We start from the raw sequence: 19,706 nt of genomic DNA on the forward strand, positions 1-19,706 counted from the left end.
CTAAAACTAATATATAAAGTGTAAAACAATAAAGTGAATGTGTTGCACATGAACCATTGTATTGATGAGACAGAATGAATACTGCTAGGTTAACAAAGGGAGTAACTTTTACTGATGGTACTTCAAGTACATGTAAGCAGGGTTCGTACGGTCATGGAAAACCTGGAAAAGTCATGGAATTTTAAAATGTGTTTTTCCAGGCCTGGAAAAGTCATGGAAAAAATTAATCTCCCAAAAGTTCTGGAAAAGTCATGGAAATGTGTTTTATTCATATTTTCATGTCGTCCATTTACGCTTTCAATGTTTTAAATAATTCAGATGCTTTTAAAGAAATACGGTAAAAATATAAGCAGGCATACTTGGGTTTGTGTCATTTAAGGTTTACTGTATGCCTTGGAATTCTCATTGTTAGTTTGAATACTACATTTTGTCACTTTCGGTTTACACCGAGATTTCACAAAATGTTCAGTCATGGAAATTTGGTTTAAACTTATTGAAAAGTCATGGAAAAGACATGGAAATCCATTGGTCAAAATGTGTATGAACCCTGTGTAAGATGCTGATACTTTTGTACTTTTTGAAATCCAAGGAATCCTTTCTTCCTTTGTTCCGTGGTTTTATTTTGTTAAGGCCGGAAGCCGCCGGTTTGATTCCGGCCGGCTTGACACTGGAGTGGAAAAGATGGCTGCTTCGGCGGCAACGGCGAGTTGTTCCCCGGGTTTGAGTCCGAACTACGCCGCAGTCTGCTCGTTCCTGGCCCGGTACGGAGCGCTGCTGGACCTGCCGGAGCTCACCTTCCCGCAGCTGGAGCGATGTCTGCGGGACACCGCCGCAGGTAGCGACCCCCTGGCACCGTGCTAACGGGCTAGCAGCTAGGTTAGCTAGCCGTGTGTTATTGTGTGGCTCTCTAACCTTCTCCTCCTCGGCTCGGTGGCCCCTCCGCTCTCCCCCCGGCCCGGCTCCACGGGGGAAACCTCCGCGGGGCCGGTGGGTCGATGCCCCGGGGCCGCAGCCGCCGGGAGGGTCGAGGTTTTCTGTCACTTTTCAGCTTTTTGAATCGGGCTCGTCTTCGCCTCCGATGCCTTTTATCCGGATCGTCACAACACCGGAGGAGGATGTGCGCGTGTAACGGTGCGGGGGTTCCACGCCTCCCCCCCCCCCTCCTGCAGCGCCACGCGGGTCGTGTCGCCGGGTGGGGGGGTTATTGCGGGACGCGCGTGAAACCCGCACTTTATTTACACTTTAAACATTTTGTCGTGCGGTGGTTCGCACAGCGTGTGAAGTTACACGCTACCGCCAGCACATCCGGTCTGAGCTTTCAAAACAAAGCATCGTAGCACCCCCTTAAACTGTAGTTTAGCTGTGAATAATCCATTTTAATCTCTTTGGTTCTAATCCAAAACATTTTAAACAAGTTATCTGGTAGTTTCACGTATTTTCTGACGTGTAAACGCGACAAATAAAGTATTTTGTGTGCGTATGAAATCAGTCGACTTCCGTTTGCGCTGCTAATTGTGTTCGACTTGACTATTTCTCTAATTAAGTTGTGTTGATTTGCGCATGCGTCGAGTGTCCCGCAGCAGATCTCCCCTCACTTTGTTATCACCTCGGTTCAGACTGAATCTGATACTGGAGGGAAACTGGTTTTTATAAATATCAAACTGACAAAATCTGAGACGTGGACAGAGAAACATGCTTTTATTGTGAAAACTCTATTGTGTTCTCCACTGATAAATACAACTTTAATTTAGTAGTTTTACACACTCATTGTTATTTTGATCCAAAGTGGACACATGTAGGGATAAAGGTGTCTTCAGTATGTGCCTTTTGTTTTGTCTCCACAAATCTGAAACGGTCTTGTGCATGATCTAATCCAGATGTGATGCTTTTTGTGTTGGTTGGATTTGTTGTTGATGGAAAAACGAGCTGCAAAATTGTCTTCATCCTGTGTGAGTGTGTGTTGTGTTGTTTTGTCTCTTTGACAAACTGGTCCGTGTTGGACAGATGTTTTGGTTTTTGAGGTGAACCTGGTGAGATGTGGCCCAGATGTGGAAAAGCTACACAACTGTCCTGTGTGTGTGTGTTTGTGCATTTTATTTGTGTTGAATTACATAAACATCTGAAACTGTCCTCATGCTCTCCTTGATTTGACAAATATTGCAATCATAGTTTTTGGTCTGGACCTTGTTGAATTTCTTGTCGATGGAAATCAAGCTGTGAATTTGTCCCGATCATTTTTTCGTTTGAACTTTATTTTGTTTTGTGTATTTCACAAATCTAAACTCGGTTTCACGGTCTGCTTGATAATCTGCTCCAGATTTCACAAGTGTGTTTTTTTTCAGCTAGATTTGGTTCTGCTGTATTCTGGATGAGAATTTTTATTTAAAACTTATTTTAAAATCTTCCTTATTCAAAGCTTTCTGCCATGTTTGGTCATGTGATCATATTCAGGAGGATCATCCGGTGCGAAGGTTCGATTCTTCATCCAGACACGAACACTCGTTATGACGGGACTGAAAGTTCACGTTCAGGTCACCTGACCCGAGTGTGACCCACCTCCTGAGACTCCTCATTAACGAGTGGAGCTAATGCACATCAGTTAGTTTTATTATTTGTTATAAATGATACAAGAAGATCAGCGAGGACGTTAACGTGCACGTTAGTCGTCCAGTTTTGTTCGGGTCCTGTTGGTTTGTTGTTTTCAGAAATGATTCAAGTCTTAGCGCTGATCTGGGTTTGACCTGTGACCTCGACCTTGACTCTGTCTCATAGTGGAAACCCTTTTCACCTTTTATCTGATGGGTTTGCGTTGTTTTTTACATTATTACTATTTCTGTAAATTCATCCAACTTCACTAATAGACGAAAAGACTCGCTGTGGTTTTAATGCTGATCAACGAAGTGATGAGCTTGTTTTAAAGGAGCAGGAAATCATCCTATACATACATTTGTTGTTGTAATCATTTTCAACACAGCCCAGAAATCTTCCTTCTTGTGTTGTTCATGATTTGATTGTGCAGCTGAGCTTCTACAAATACACACACGCACTATAATTGAGGTGTTGTTTCAGTATCTTCCCAAAATAATCTCATCTCCGGTCGAGTCCATTCGTATGAAAATCTAGATGTCTCTGGTTGCTTCGTCTGCTTTCTTATCTGTTTTTTCTGTTGTGTATTTATGGTAAGGTTTGTGTTGTGTACATATTGTGTAAATTCAGCCAGTTTTAAAACATAAACAAACATGAGAACTATTGAAGACACTGGAGTTCAAACAGTCACAGCTACAGGCTCAGATGTCTGACTAGTTAGTTACTGTACGGATCTCAGAGTAAAATGGTCGACAGATGCTGAATTTAGTCTGAAATGGATTTTAGATTCTAAACGTCTTCGTCTGTCAAATGTCTCCTCAGTCCCGAAGCTGCTGGTCGATCTTCACGTGAAGCTGCTGAGGAAGATCGGCAAGTCGGTGTCAGCAGACCGATGGGAGAAATATCTAGTCAAGGTAAAGCTCAACTTCCAGTTCCTGTATATTTATTACACATATTACTAGGGACGGGAATCGGCAGGGACCTCCCGATATGATACTATCACAATACTTAGTTGGCGATAAGATATGTATTGCGATTTCTGTGGGTATTGCGATTCTGTAAGTATTGCGATTCGATATTACGATTTCCTGGGATTTCTTTTGGTTATTTATTTATTTTTAAATACTGGACCATGGAAAAATGTTGAATCATACCTTCAAATGCAACACAGTCAAATTCACTTAGAGCTTTACCAGTTTTATTTCAAATATTAACATTAACTTAATGACTGCTGGGCAGCCAATAGAGAAAATAAATAAAAATGTGCGCTATTATTGTATAGCCCCTGTCAACTGCACACAAACTGACAGATTAAGAAATGTATGCCACCTAGGCTACTTTTAAACAATAAATAAAAGGTAAATTAAATAGAATGAATAAAAGTTTACTTAAAATATAAACTTTGAAATAAACAAAAAGTAGGCTATTGTTGTTTGCATGTAGGCGATACAAAGCTAGTGCTTGGGTATGTTTAGATTCTTGTGCAAAAACAAGAGCTGGTCAACATGCTCTGGGGTGATGTTGCTCCCCCCATATACCCCCCCCGTATAAACCAATAAATATTATAAATATATATAAAAAACTTAATTTAAAAAAAAAAAAATTTAAATCGATTTTGGAGGCAGCATATCGATTTAAAATCGTCATTCACAAGAATCGTGATTTGTAACTGAATTGATTTTCCCCCTACATATTACCATCGTTAATATGAGAAATATTGATAAGTGCAGTTTTACTCATGAGACACTCGCTCTGTCTGTCAAACACCTGCGAACAGCCTTTTTATCATGGGGTGACTATTTCTGCTCCAACTGTGAGGCTGTAATGTTCAGTCTGTGTTGCTGAAGCTGTCAGATGTGTTGAAACAATATTAAATTAAATCAGTTCATTTGTATAATTGGATTTTTATTCCCTTATTTCCCCTGCAGGTGTGTCAAGACTTCAACGCAACATGGGCGTGGGAACTGGAAGAGAAGGGATACAAGGAGATGACGTTAGAGAGCAAGACGGCAATACTTAAAGTGAGCACACTGGGTTTATGTTGTTGTTCTTCTACGGAGGCGGGTTCTGGTTTATTCACTCGCTACAATCATTGGTTTGTTGTTTTTAACGCAGCTCCAACGAGACATGTTTTTGGAAAGAGTTTATTAAGTGAAGTTTGGATTTTGAGTTTTGGAAAAAACAGACCCCAGAAGGGTTTTCTCTGTCAACAAATATAATCCACAATAAATAAATGCTTTTTCTGTTTAACATTTTTTATTGGTTTTCTTTGGGTACTCAATACAATTATACAATTATAAACACAAATCTGATGTAAACAAACACAAATAAATGCTTTTTGTCTGTTACAATCTCAACCCATCGTTATAGCAACGTGTAGATTAATTGGCAACAGGTTTGTTTTGTTGCACTAACATCTACTCAGGATCTAGTCTTAAGCCACATTTGCCTATTTGCTTCAAAGCTGCTCTGAATCCTCCAGCAATAGAATCAATACTCTTATTTTTTTTTTTACTCCCACAGCTCAAGTATGTTGCTTTTGACCTAAACTTGAACAATAATGACGTCATGTACATCCTGTGATAACCGATGTCGCTGTCTATTAATCATTCTGGGCCTTTCTTTTCTCTCCAGTATTTGTGTGAGTGTCAGTTTGATGAAAATGTCAAGTTCAAAACCGCAATCAACGAGGAGGACCCGGATAAGATGCGTCTGCAGCCGATCGGCCGAGACAAAGACGGTCAGATGTACTGGTTTCAGCTGGACCAGGAGGACAACGTGCGCGTGTACATCGAGGAGCAGGACGACTCGGACGGGTCCTCGTGGAAATGCATCGTTAGGTAAACAAGCAAAAGTTATTTTAAATGAGAGAAATATGCTGCAGGAAGCATGAAATTAAATTTAAATGCTAATGCAGCATTTGCATTATACTCTCTATGAAGCAGCTACTCTGTTATTTACTGTGAAAATTGAACCTGTTCTCTTCTCCCTGCAGAGAACGAAACGACTTGGCCGAGGTTGTGGCGCTGCTGAAGACGCAGATCGACCCCGAGCTGTTGAGAAGGGACGAGTTGAAAAAGGAAAACAATCCCGATGGCGAAGGGGACAAAAAAGGTAAAGGTTTGACTTTTAAACTGTCATTTCTTCACTTCTCTCTCTTCCTCTCTCTTTATATTCCATAGAATATAGAAGCGTCAACTCACCTACTGTTAAAGTTACGAAAAATATCAAGAGCATCTGACTCAAACATTTACCTTCTTTAGATGCACCTCTGGAAAATTTCAGGGAAATATCAGCTTCAGAGTTTCTTTTACCCTGAAATTATGACCTAAAACTTAAAAAAAATTAACCAAGCAGGTGGTCTTCCTGAAGATTTGATCTTATAATTTCCCTTCCAATTCCAGGTGAAGTTAAAAAGTCTGACAGCTCATCAGATGAAGACCACAAAGACCCCAACAAAGCTGCTTGTCCGGTTTCACCAAAGACAGAGGACAATGAGAAAGAGACGCAGAAAGAAAACTTGAAATCAGAAGCTTCTGAGGTCAAATCTCTCAATGGCATCATCGAAAGCAAAAGTGAAGCAGAACTTCTTTCAGAAAACATCAGTACAAAAGCCCAGAGCATCAAAGAAGAGCCGATGGAGGTGACGGACATGAAAACAGCGACATGTGAACCGGCCTCTGTAACGTCATGTTTGTCAGTGAAGGCAGAAAAGGGCGAAGAGGTGAAGAGGATCAGCGCAGAGGAGATTCAACAGGCTCTGAATAACGACCAGCAGGCCAAAATCCCCCTGAAGAAGAGAGGAATGAAGTTTACTGAAGACTTTGAGAAAACCACCGCCAACACGGTGCAAACGCCGTCTGTGTCACAGGTTAGAGAGGCTCCCAAAGGAGACCCTGCTCCTAAAGGAGACGCTGCCCCCAAAGGAGACCCTGCTCCCAAAGGAGACCCTGCTCCCAAGGGAGACCCTGCTCCCAAGGGAGACCCTGCCCCCAAGGGAGACGCTGCCCCCAAGGGAGACGCTGCCCCCAAGGGAGACGCTGCTGCTAAAGGAGACGCTGCTCCCAAAGGCGACGCTGCTCCCAAGGGAGACGCTGCCCCTAAAAGAGACGCTGCCCCTAAAGGCGACGCTGCCCCTAAAGGCGACGCTGCTCCTAAAGGCGACGCTGCTCCTAAAGGAGACGCTGCCCCTAAAGGAGACTCTGCCCCCAAAGGCGACGCTGCTCCCAAAGGAGACCCTGCTCCCAAAGGAGACCCTGCTCCCAAAGGAGACGCTGCTCCCAAAGGAGACGCTGCTCCCAAAGGAGACGCTGCTCCCAAGGGCGACGCTGCTCCCAAGGGAGACGCTGCTCCCAAGGGAGACGCTGCCCCTAAAGGCGACGCTGCCCCTAAAGGCGACGCTGCCCCTAAAGGCGACGCTGCCCCTAAAGGAGACTCTGCCCCCAAAGGAGACGCTGCCCCCAAAGGAGACCCTGCTCCCAAAGGAGACCCTGCTCCCAAAGGAGACGCTGCTCCCAAAGGAGACGCTGCTCCCAAAGGAGACGCTGCTCCCAAAGGAGACGCTGCTCCCAAAGGAGACGCTGCTCCCAAAGGAGACGCTGCTCCCAAAGGAGACGCTGCTCCCAAAGGAGACGCTGCGCCTAAAGGCAACGCAACTCTCAAAGGCGACGCTATTCCCAAATGCGACCCTGTTCCCAAAGGAAACGCTGCTCTCAAAGGAAACGCTGCTCTCAAAGGAGACGCAACTCTCAAAGTCGATGCGGCTATCAAAGGCGACACTGGCCCTAAAGGCGACACTGCTCCTAAAGAAGACGCAACTCTCAAAAGCGAAGCAGCAACTAAAGGAGACGCTGCCCCTAAAGGAAATGCTGCTCTCAAAGGCGACGCAACTCTCAAAAGCGACACTGCTCCCAAGGGCGACAATGCCCTTAAAGGAGACGCTGCCCTTAAAGGCGACGCTGCTCGCAAAAGCGATGCTTCCCCCAAAAGCACCGCTGCTCCTAAAGGCGATGCAGCCCCTAAAGGCGATGCAGCCCCTAAAGGCGATGCAGCTCCCAAAAGCGCCGCTGCTCCTAAAGGCGATGCTGCCCCTAAAGGAAACGCTGCCCCTAAAGGCGATGCAGCTCTCAAAGGCGACGCTGCTCCCAAAGGCGATGCAGCCCCTAAAGGCGATGCAGCCCCTAAAGGCGATGAAGCTCCCAAAAGCGCCGCTGCTCCTAAAGGCGATGCTGCCCCTAAAGGAAACGCTGCTCCCAAAGGGGATGCTGCCCCTAAAGGCGATGCAGCTCTCAAAGGCGACGCTGCTCCCAAAGGCGACGCTGCCCCTAAAGGAAACGCTGCTCTCAAAGGCGATGCTGCCCTTAAAGGCGATGCTGCCCCTAAAGGAAACGCTGCTCTCAAAGGCGAAGCAGCTCTCAAAAGTGCCGCTGCTCCTAAAGGCATTGCTGCCCCTAAAGGCGATGCAGCTCTCAAAGGCAACGCTGCTCCCAAAGGCGATGCTGCCCCTAAAGGCGATGCTGCCTCTAAAGGCGATGTTGCCCCTAAAGGCGATGCTGCCCCTAAAGGCGATGCTGCCCCTAAAGGCGATGCTGCCCCTAAAGGCGATGTTGCCCCTAAAGGCGATGCTGCCCCTAAAGGCGATGCAGCTCTCAAAGGCAACGCTGCTCCCAAAGGCGATGCTGCCTCTAAAGGCGATGCTGCCTCTAAAGGCGATGCTGCCCCTAAAGGAGACGCTGCTCTCAAAGGCGAAGCAGCTCTCAAAAGCGCCACTGCTCCTAAAGGCGATGCGGCTATCAAAGGCAATGCTGCCCCTAAAGGAAACGCTGCTCCCAAAGGGGATGCTGCCCCTAAAGGCGATGCAGCTCTCAAAGGCGACGCTGCTCCCAAAGGCGATGCTGCCCCTAAAGGCGACGCTGCCCCTAAAGGAAACGCTGCTCCCAAAGGCGATGCTGCCCCTAAAGGCGATGCAGCTCTCAAAGGCGATGCTGCCCCTAAAGGAAACACTGCTCTCAAAGGCAATGCTGCCCCTAAAGGCGATGCTGCCCCTAACGGCGATGCAGCTCTCAAAGGCGATGCTGCCCCTAAAGGAAACACTGCTCTCAAAGGCGATGCTGCCCCTAAAGGCGATGCAGCTCTCAAAGGCGATGCTGCCCCCAAAGGCGATGCTGCCCCCAAAGGCGTTGCTGCCCCCAAAGGCAATGCTGCCCCTAAAGGAGACGCTGCTCCTAAACGCGATGCTGCCCCTAAAGGAGACGCTGCTCCTAAACGCGATGCAGCTCCTAAAGGAGACGCAGCTCGCAAAAGCGACGCTGCCCTCAAAGGCGAAGCCGGTCCTGAACATACAAAGAAAACACAGAGTGTAAACAAACATGTTAACGGTGAAATTAAACCTGAGTTGGAGAAGGATCTCCAGAGTCTGAGCAAGACGTTAAAAGACGTCTCTGCCGCCGACAAAAAACAGACGACTGACCATTCTGTGGTTAAACCTGTAGAACCAAGAAAACATGACTCGACGTCCACAGAGAAAAAGACGAAGGATAAAAAAGATGAAGCCGGCAGTGCAAAGGTTACTGAGGAGGTCGCATCGCACCAGGAGAACTCGGATAAGAAAAATCTAGCAAAGGAAAACGACCCAGCAACGGAAAAGAAAGAAGCACACAAGTCTCCTCCTCCACCAAAAGGAGAATCACCACCTCTACCTAGAGATGTAAGAAAAGCACCGGAGGAGTCGTCTAATCACAAAGAGTGTGTGAAGACGAAAGAGAGCCCGGCCGGTACAAAAGAGTCTTCTGCTGCATCATTAAAGCAAACTGATAAAACATTAACAACCGATGAGTCAGAGAAACTAAATTTAAATCATGAAGCCACGTCCAAAGACCCAGAATCAAAAGATTTGCAGAAGAAACCAGCATCAGAGTCCACTCAGACTGAGAAAACAGAAGAAACATCAAACAGAACAGAAAACATGAAGCGAACTGTGAGCGATAAAGATGCTGAAGAATCCAAAACATCTGTGACTAACACAGAGAAATCAGACAAATTGGCAACAAAAGCGACGCCAGGAGTCATTAAGACAACAGCCGCCGGCAAAGTTCCTCCAAAGGAACGCGATGATTCTGGAAACACAAAGTCGCAATCCCTCATTAAAAAGACAGAAAAGGTAAAAGAGGGTGACGAGGCAGAGGATCGAGAAGTCACTCAAACTTCTACTGTCATTAAAAAGGTGGATAAGGAAACAGTTAGTGAGAAATCAGAGGAAACACCCGACGTCAAGGAGAGCGCGGATTCTTCTGTTTTCAAAACGGTTGATAAATCAGAATCATGTAAAACGGCCGAGAAGCAGCCGAGTGCAACGGTCGCTGAGACAACGCCAGAGGAAAACCGTCCAGCCTCTAAAAAGCTCGACAAGACAGAGAAGCCGGAGGACACAAAGAAAACTGTCGACTGTGAAGACAATATGATCCACGATGTCACCAAGATAAGCAAATCCAAAATGGAGAAATCTGAAAGCAAAGAAGCTGAAGCCGAATCCTCGACTGGAACTGAAAAGCCGGCTCATCCGAGCAAAGAACCGCCAACCGATAAACCCGAAGCTGAGGAACGTAAGAGCAAAAGCGAAGAGGAGGATTCAAACACTAAAAAAGAGGCGAACGGCAGCGGCGTTCTGGAGGCAGCGATTCGCCGAAAACGCAAGCGTCCGGGCCACCGAAGGAGAGTTGTGGTTAAGAGAGTGGAGCGGCAAGAGGACTCGGAGTCCGACACCAACACGGGGAGATCGCTCCGAAGGTCGCCGAGGATCTCCAGGCCGACGGCGAAGGTGGTGGAGATCCACGACAGGAAGTTGGAGAAATCGCAGGCGACTCCGCCAACAGAGAAGGAAGAGGACGACAAGGAGGAGAAAGAGAAAGACGAGGAAGAGGAGGAAGAGGAAGATGCGGGGAAGGTCGTCCAGAAGAAACCGAGAGAGAAAAAGGTGGATCAGGAGGGTCAGTCCAAACCAAAGGTAAGACTTCCACCAGGTGGCAGTATTTACCAAAGCTCAACCAATATGGGGGGGCTGATATGATAATGGAATTAAAACATTACAGATACTAAAAACATGTTACAACACCTTTATGACAAAGAAATGTAATTGAGGTCTGATATTTTTCCGTTTAATCTGACATCTTATTATAAATAACTAAAATACAAACGCAAAAAAATATGTAGAACTTGAATTAAGAATATAATCGTGATTCACTGAGACGATTCTTTGCGTTTGTCGTGAAGGGGCGAAGGAGACGGAAGGTTCGCTGGTCGAACACTCGGACGCGCCGCAAAAAGAAAAGCTCCGAAGACGAGGAGGAGCACAGCGGAGAGGAATCCAGCGAGGAGGAGACTGAGGATGAGGACGACAGCGACGAAGACTACAAGGTGGAGCGGGGGAAGAGGAGGCGGAACCGGATCCGAGAGAGGCGGAGCTCGGACTCCGAAACGTCCTCTGACGACGACCTACCTCCGAACGACGACCCCTGCAAACACTGTGGTCTCCCAAATCACCCCGAGCTGGTTGGTACCCGCAGGATCAAAGCCAATAACCTTGTAATAACCTAAGATCTGATCTGCTAACATCTGTTCACATCTGCTTTGTAGATCCTGTTGTGCGACTCGTGCGACAACGGCTACCACACAGCGTGTCTGAGGCCTCCGCTCATGATCATCCCCGACGGAGAATGGTTCTGTTCTCCCTGTCAACACGTACGCACCAGTCTCAGCTCTGAACTCAGCTAATAGACAGTGAATGAAATGGAAACATGGCTTTAATGTTGTTCTCTTCATCCCGCTCTGTAGAAGCTGCTCTGTGAAAAGCTAGAGGAGCAGCTTCTGAACCTCGACGCCTCTTTGAAGAAGAAGGAACGAGCGGAGAGACGGTGAGACGTCTTGATTGTTATCTGTTCATTAGTTGAGAAGGACCGTTTCCTTTTTCATTTCCTGTGTTTTCTCAAACCATAAAATGTTTAGATCTTGTCGGGTCTTGAAATGGCAACTTAAAGGGATATTTTAAGGCAAAATTTGACTCCATGACCCCTTAAAGAAGTTGAAAGATAAATCTGAGATGTCACCAGACGACTGAAGGGCTGATTACTTTTCTGATTTCTGGTCTTTCTCTCATTTCTGGTTTTTATCTCGAAATAAGGTTTATTCCCCGTCAATCCTTCACATTAGACTGAAAAAGACAAATCTGTACTGAGATGTCACCAAAGCGTTTTATCTACTGTTTTATGTCATAATTTGTGCTGTTATCAATCAGGATTTCTTAATATTCAATTTTTCTGATTACTTTGTCCACTCTCTGGAGATTTTACCTCTAATTCCACCTTTTGCTTTGAAATTGCAGCTCCTTCACATTAAAAGTCTTTAAAACATTTGAAAGTGCAAAGAAATATTCTAATTGTTTTAACAGCAGATGCTTAAAGGTTTATGAGGTCTGGTTAGAATATCTTTATCATACTTGCTCTTCAGATTATAATGAATCACTCGTGTGTGTTGTCTCCCTCAGGAAAGAGCGTCTTATTTACGTTGGAATCAGTCTTGAAAACATCATCACACCCTCCGTAAGTCCAATGTTTGGAAAGTCAAATGTTTAACCTGTGGATGTTCGAATCATTTAAAAAGACGCTCTCACTCTCACAGGCGGAGGTGGAGGAGGAGAAACCGGAGATCGTAATCAAAGAGAAGAAAGAAGTGAAGAGGAGTAAGAGCTGGGGTCGGAGGTCAACGAGGACAAAGAAAAACATCAGCTACAGGTTTGTGCTCTTACATCAGACATAAATAGTTTTATTATCATTTGAACGTTCAGTGGATCTTTTAAATGAGACTATTGGTTCATGTGGAAAGTCAGTTTACAGCAGAACAGACTAAATACTAAATGTGTGTTTTATTCTATCTTCAAACACTGAGAGGTTCAGGAGAAAGTATTTGATCCATAACACTGACACATGAGTTCCTCCTGCAGGGGGAGCCTGTTTCCTGTCTGCTATCTGACCTAATGAATCTTACTATCCAGTGATTATTTAACAAGCAAGTTTTACATTTCACTTGGAGTAAATCAGCTGTTGGTTCATCAAGTGTGATTCTTGTCTGTTTTCATTTTGCAGATTTGATGAATTCGACGAGGCGATCGAGGAGGCAATCGAGGAAGACCTCAAAGAAGCCGAGGGTGGAGGTAGGAAGACTTTAAGAAAATGATCTATATCTACAGAAGGACTCAGTCGAGCTTATTCCTCCACCAAGGCCCAAAACCACAATTAAATTCACTTGATCCAGATTTATATTTGGATCTCCACCCACAGATCTCAGGCCTTTCGTTAAGATCCATGAATTATACTCTGAGAAATCAGGGGAAATATCAAATAACGTCCTGTCTCACAATGTATAGAGAGTTTAATTGGTTGTTTTTACTTCATCCTGCTAAGTAACAATGAAATTCAGACAGAAACACAGCATCCTTGCTGAGGTTACCAAGGGGTCGTAGTTGAGTGCGTGTTACATGCACTGATGCCTGGTTTCTGCTCCAACTTGTGTGCGTTTACTGCTGGTGAAGGTTTTGATGACGGGTGTCGGTTGTCTGCAGGAACTGGTCGAGGTAAAGACATGGCCAACATCACAGGAGGCCACAGAGGAAAGGACATGTCCGTCATCCTGCAAGCGGATGAGGAGAGCAAGGAGAACGGCCGCCCGCCACAAATCAGCTCGGCTCAGCGCAAGAGGAAGCGCCGGCGACTCAACGACCTGGACAGCGACAGCACCGTGGACGAGGAGGAAAGCGAGGACGAGTTTCGCATCAGTGAAAGGTACGAACACACAAAACTGTACTCACTGAACAGTTTGACCCTCAAAGATGTTTGTCTCCTTTCTAAACATGTTTGTTTTGCCGGATGCAGCTCAGAAGAAGAGTTTGTCGCGTCGGAGAACGGGTCGGAGGCAGAAGTCGACTCCAACAACAGCGACTTTGGCAGCAACGGCAGCGGCAGGCGTCACACTTCCTCACGGAAGAGGAAGCCACCGAAACGACGACGGAGCTCCCGAAAGCGGCGGAGACCGAGAGGCTACTCAGACGATGAAGAGGAGGAGACGGATGAGGACGAGGACGATGAAATGGGTAGATGGTTTTTTTTTTATATTCGTCTGGATGCCTGTTTTTCCAGTGTGTCTATGTGGAGAGGGACTGTCTCTGCACATTTGTCTCTTACTCTTATTGCCTTGTGTGTGTTTGTCCAGCGACTGAAGGCTCCAGCGAGTTCAGCGACAGTGATCTTGATATGAGTCGACGTCGGTCCCGGCGGAGTCAGAAGAAGCAGGTGAACTACTGCGAGACGTCGGAGTCTGACGGATCTCGGGCCGCACCCAAACGGACGACAGTAAAACCCAGACATCCCCGGGACAGTTCAGAGAGTGAAGGTCAGTCCGAGACACGCAGGACACTTTTTTTTTTTTCATTTTTTTTTTTACATATATGTTTATTAGTTAACAGGTATTAGTTAACAGGTAATACAAAACAAAACAAAAACAAGACAAACATTTGGCTCACACACATATTCAAATCCATATAGGCAGAAGATTCAGGGGTCACGTCCTATACAAGTAAGAAAAAAATAAAAACAGATAAGTAAAATAAAAGTATACAGAAATAAAGGTAAATCAATTAAATGGTAAAACAGAGTGCCTCTTTTGAGGCAGAGCATTCTGAGCTATGATACAAACCCTCTTGTGAGAATGGTGGAAACATTCAGACCAACATATAACAGAAAGGGTTCCCATGTTTTACGAAAGGCATCATCATTGCTGTGACGTTTACATGTCAAATGGTCCAACACAACATATTCAAATACAACCCTTTGCCACTGAGCCTGAGATGGAGCTTTATCTGTGATCCACTTAGAAAGAATACACTTTCTAGCACAAAAAGCAAGTGTCTGATAAAGTCTTCTTTTAAATTTGTCAGTGATGGACATGTCATATATACCAAATAGCAGGTATAAAGGGTTATTATTACTGTTAATAGACAGAATCTTATTAATTTCCTGCCCTATGACCTGCCAAAACTGCTGTATTTTTCTACAATCCCACAAACAATGTGTCAGACCACCAGATTCTATCTTACACTTGGGGCACAGTGGAGATGCATTAGGGTTGTGTTTATGACGTTGAGAGGGAGAGATATGAACCCTATGTAGGTGCTTCAGTTGCATAGCTCTCACTCGGTTACAAACATTCAGTTTTTTAGCACTTTTCCAAGCATCATTCCAGTCATCATCTGTTATCCTAACATTAAGTTCCCTTTCCCATAAGCCCTTCAGAGAGGAGGTGTTTGTAATGTTATACTCCTTAAGGATATTTTAGAATAGGCTAATAGAACTGCCAGATTTTTGACGCAGGACACTTTTAGAACGAGGCTGTATTCCAGAAGAAGTTGTTTTAAAGGTGTTCCTTGTTTTCTGTTTCCAGCGGTTTCCTCCAGAGACTCTGAAGAGGAGCCGAGGGCGAAGAGGGTGAAGAGGAGAGCCGACTCCTCGGAGGACGATGCACGGCAGCGTCACCGACGTGTCGCACTGAAACGCAGGAGAGCATCCGAAGACGACTCATCGGACGACTCATCAGACGACTCATCGGAGGAGGATCGTCCCGTCCGCAAACGGGTGAACCGCATCGATTCGGACGATGACGACGAGGAGGAGGAGGAGAAACCAAAGGAGAAGAAACCTGAGGAGGAATCAAAGGGAACAAATCCATCGGACTGCAACGCGGTGGAGACGGCGTCCACCAACGGACAGAGCACGGTAAAGAACGTCGAGGGCGTCATTACTCGACCCGCTGCTCCAGGCGCCCCCCCCCAAACGGAGCCGCCCAAAACCACCAGCGCGGCGCCGGCCATCGCACCAAACGGCGTGGCCGGCCAGGAGATGGCAGCGCAGGAGGATGACGAAGACGACCTGTTGTTAGGAGTCACAGACCTAGTGGACTACGTCTGCAACGAACAATTGTAAAAGAAAAAATGGTGTACTGTTTCATTCTTTTGTGGTATTGTATTTTTATATTGCTTAACTTTATTATTCCCTCCCCACCAACACGTCCTCGTCCTTTTTACTCGTGTCACGTGGAGCTCGACTCTCAGAAACCTCCGCCGCAGTAAGAACTGGATCTTTGTCGCCAGTCTGTCCCTGTGGGATTGTTCAATAACCAGTAAGGGCACCGACTCGAGTCTCATTCACGTGGTAACAATCACCGTACCTGCAGACCACCCACAGCATCCAGCTCCACTGCCAAACTACTTCCTCTGAAACTGTGTCACTCGGCATTTCTCCCGTCACATCGTCATGTTTTCTGTTTTTTTAACGACGAGTTCAGCTCTGTGACCCAACGACGCGCCGGGAGAACTGGCACCGAAACTGTTTGTGTTGAAGATTTGTTGTTTTTCTTGAAATGACTGGGACATTTTCTTGGAGTGAAGCAGAGAATCATTCCGTGAATTATATGAAGTTCTTGCCATCAAACATGAATTATGGTTTTTAAAAATGTTACCTCTTTCAAGGCTCAACTTTTTAAACAATGTGCTTATCGGCTCTCCGGCACCGTTGAGACGAGAAGATCGATACCACGCTCATGTCCGTCAGTTTAATATGAGGCTAGCGGCTGTTAGCTTAGCACAAAGACTCTTCTAATGCGGTACAAAGAAGGTACTTTCCCACTGGTCGGACCAGAGAGAACCATGCTATGCTAACAGTAGCTTGTTGATGGTTACTTAAGTTGGGGAAAAAAATACAGTTTGTTTTGAAAGATGCAAACCAGACGTGAATGAGATTAAACGTTAAAGTTTCACATTGAAAGCAACAGCGCCCTCTGCAGGTGCATGTGATGACTGATTCTGTTAAGTCAAGATCTGACTGCGTATCTAAATAAGGTGAAATACGACTGATCGGTGGATATTACCCACAATCCCCTGCTTCAAGAGCCTGTTCCGTGAATACAGGTGATAATCTGACCGAGTGTGTGTCTGTTCCCCCGTCAGCTGCTATTTGTGGTCGACTGAGCAAACACCAGTTTGACTTTCATGCGTAGTGTGTGTCCTCAAATCATTTGACTGTGTTAACAAAGGCTTTGGACGGGGGGGTCGTTTGATATTCTGAGTGTGAGGCAGAACGGGAAGAAGATTTCAGTCTCTCCAGCCTCCATCTAAAATAGATGTTGCTTATTGAAAGGGAATCATTACCAAGTGAAACCAGAAACTAAACTAAAGAGCAAACAGCCTCAACTTGTCTCGTAACTTTTAATATTCTCTTCTTAGGCTTTTAATTATGAATTTAACTAGAAACAATCAAAGTAAATGAAGTAATTTCCCATCATGTGTCTCTGAACTTAAACTATTCAGCCTCCGGTTGATTTTTATTTCTTAAGCTGCTTGAACTGTTCAGATGTTAAGACTGAAAGATAATGAAATATAACTAAGATATGCTCATTATGATTTAACAGTTGAACATTTAATTCTGTTTTTTAAACCAAGTTGATAATGTTTTGTCAATTCCTCACAAAAAAAACACCAAAGTGTCAAAATGGAAATTAGCATCAAATCGTGGTTGTACTCTTAACGGACGTCGGGGGTGTTGTGACTGTTGCTTCGTATTTTAACTCTCAGATATAAGAGTGGTATTCATTTTCTCATCTTATATCTCCTGCAGAAAGTAAAAGTCCCCAAATATGTTGTAGACGACTGTTTATTCATCTTGGATAATGGTGTCGTCTGGAATCGCTGATACTCAAATCTGTGTGTGTGTCTGTGTGTGGAAGACAAACACATTACTCCCGTATTTTTCCAAGTGTTATAAACGTATATATATTCAACCACGTGGGTGTGAGTGTGTGTACGAGACCAACCCGTTGACCAGCCTTCATTTCTCAGCTCCCTCATGTTTGTTGAATGTTAGAGTAGCTTTTGTACATTGTTAATCATATATGATTATTTTAACTACGTGCGCTGACATCAGTGTTGAACTCCCGGTTTGTTTGCGTAAAAAAACAAAATCAGACTCTGTCTCATCCCTCCGGAGATCTAGTCTAGTTTCCTCTTGTTACTTCTATGTTAACCTTTGTGATTATTGTTTTTTTTTTTATAACAATGTATTTTTTTTTTGTATATCTTAACATTTACATGTTGTCGTCTCCGTCTGAAATGTAAAGTGTCTTATTTCCGTTGTACATTGTTCATAGAAGCTTCAGAAACCTGCTGACTGTTTTCATGAACTTATGAAAACACTCAGCTCCACAGCAACACTCTTACTTTCATATTTCACTTTCAACCCCCCCCTCTGGATTTTCCTATGTACAAAAATATGTTTCTATCCAAATCTTCTATTTTCATAATCTTGAGTTGTCGTGTGGTTCAGGTTTGCTGTGACCGGCCAAACCTCAACCCGCCAAGATTGTGAAAAATAAAAAAAACTGCGTTAGTGGAATAGTTCGTTATCTCGAAGCCTCGGGACAGAAAAGAGAAACACGCCAATGATCCACTGACCTCTGCTGGAACCAGTCTGTGTGTATATCTGTAGTTTCTTGCTGTAATATATCTAGAGGCATCTTTTTAAAAATCATGGGGGGGGGGAAAATGTATATCGTGGCAATTCTATTGGGATTGCATGAGTTTCTAATAGTTTTCTTTTGTAGGGAGATGATATTGGCACAACAATGTTTTTTTTGTTTTTGTAACGAAACCAGAAAACTTTGGCATGTTTTAAAGATGTCCGTCACCCCCCCCGACCATGTTGCGTTAGCGCTGAAGGACTCGCGAAGTAGACGACACGTAGCGAAGCATGCGCTGAACTAAAAAGGAATGTCCCAGACGCTCGGGAACTTATCGTAGAAGATAAATCGAGGACATCAGACTCTGATCCAAGAGAGGAAATGTAAAATATTTTGTAAATTAGTCTCAGCATGGTCTCCAGAGGATGAACCACTCTATTTATCACAGCGTTTTGATACAACGGGACTTCCTAGACGAAAACAGTGCTTCTATACGCGATATTTAGCTCTTTAGATTTTAGTGGGACAGAATATAGCAACTCTACAGATGTGATGGAGGTGTGTGTGTTCTGGTGGGGGCGGAGTCAGAGACCTCTGTCATTTTTAACCCTGTTTCTAAGCAGAATGTATTCACACGTATCTGGAGGTTATGAAATAACCGGTAGCACAGGAACTGGGAAGAGCGGAGTGAAATGTAAAGGCTGCGACGGGGTTGAGGGAGGAAGTCGGTGCCAATGACGAGAAGTGTTAAGAGTTTTCCTATTTACCTCATGATGAGTGTGGGAGGAGCCCTGTCCACTGTGTACAGACCCGAGTCCACTGGTCGTTGGTGTTTTGTCTGATCATTTTGTTAACTTTACCGTTATTTCTTATGAATCTGATCTTGTACATTTGTCATAATAAAACGGGTTTGAAGCCTCACGTCATTCTCTGGTCTGACTCGCAAAAGAACATTGTTTTCGTAATTTAAGTTCCATATATTTGGTCGTATTTGTATCAGTGACATTTCTTAGTAAGTGTGTGTTAACATAGGGTTTCTTTTTTTCTTACGTACAGATCGGCAAATATTAAATAAAGATATCGGTCGGAGTCTCGGAAAATAAGATGAGTTAAACAGTAATAAGTAAACATAAAATAAGGAAAAATTGAATTAAAGGGACTCTTACCTTTGTTGCATTTGAGAATTACAGCACATTCAAATCATCCCGCCTTCCTCCAATGCCCCACCCCCTCGTTCCCATCCGCGGTGTTTTTTTGAAGAAACTTTATTTACAAGCAGACTTAGAACCTACTGCGTCCGCGCATGCACGTGAGTTTTTGTTTACCAAAGCAATGGATTCGGATTCAGAAGCACCGGTAAGTTATATACATTTACATTCACATATGATGACGGGCCCGAATGCGCCACAAGAAGCAGACGGAAAACCTGCATGTCCATGCAGCAAACAGACAGGTCTGTCGGCCAATAAGGTCCTTCGGTCCGAAGAATTTTATTGGTTGAAGTTTTCACTAAATATTATGAGAGTGAAATAATTGTTTGTTTTTACTCCTGGTGGGTCTGTCTTGCA

At 44.7% G+C, this 19,706-nt stretch overlaps 1 protein-coding gene across 1 annotated transcript; it reads left to right on the forward strand.

Moving 5' to 3' along the window:
• The first annotated feature begins 681 nt into the window (after positions 1-681).
• On the forward strand, positions 682-17,049 carry LOC133019064 (remodeling and spacing factor 1-like). Its single transcript, XM_061085414.1, has 17 exons — positions 682-835; positions 3,409-3,500; positions 4,515-4,607; positions 5,221-5,426; positions 5,582-5,700; positions 5,991-6,481; positions 8,912-10,588; positions 10,855-11,133; positions 11,218-11,322; positions 11,416-11,495; positions 12,125-12,179; positions 12,259-12,371; positions 12,723-12,790; positions 13,199-13,418; positions 13,509-13,726; positions 13,846-14,025; positions 15,073-17,049. The coding sequence occupies exons 1-17, from the start codon at positions 682-684 to the stop codon at positions 15,609-15,611; spliced, it is 4,689 nt and encodes a 1,562-aa protein (XP_060941397.1). The 3' UTR covers positions 15,612-17,049.
• Positions 17,050-19,706: the final 2,657 nt, after the last annotated feature.

This window comes from Limanda limanda, chromosome 14 (assembly GCF_963576545.1).
Source record: "Limanda limanda chromosome 14, fLimLim1.1, whole genome shotgun sequence".
Taxonomy (NCBI): Eukaryota; Metazoa; Chordata; class Actinopteri; order Pleuronectiformes; family Pleuronectidae; genus Limanda; species Limanda limanda.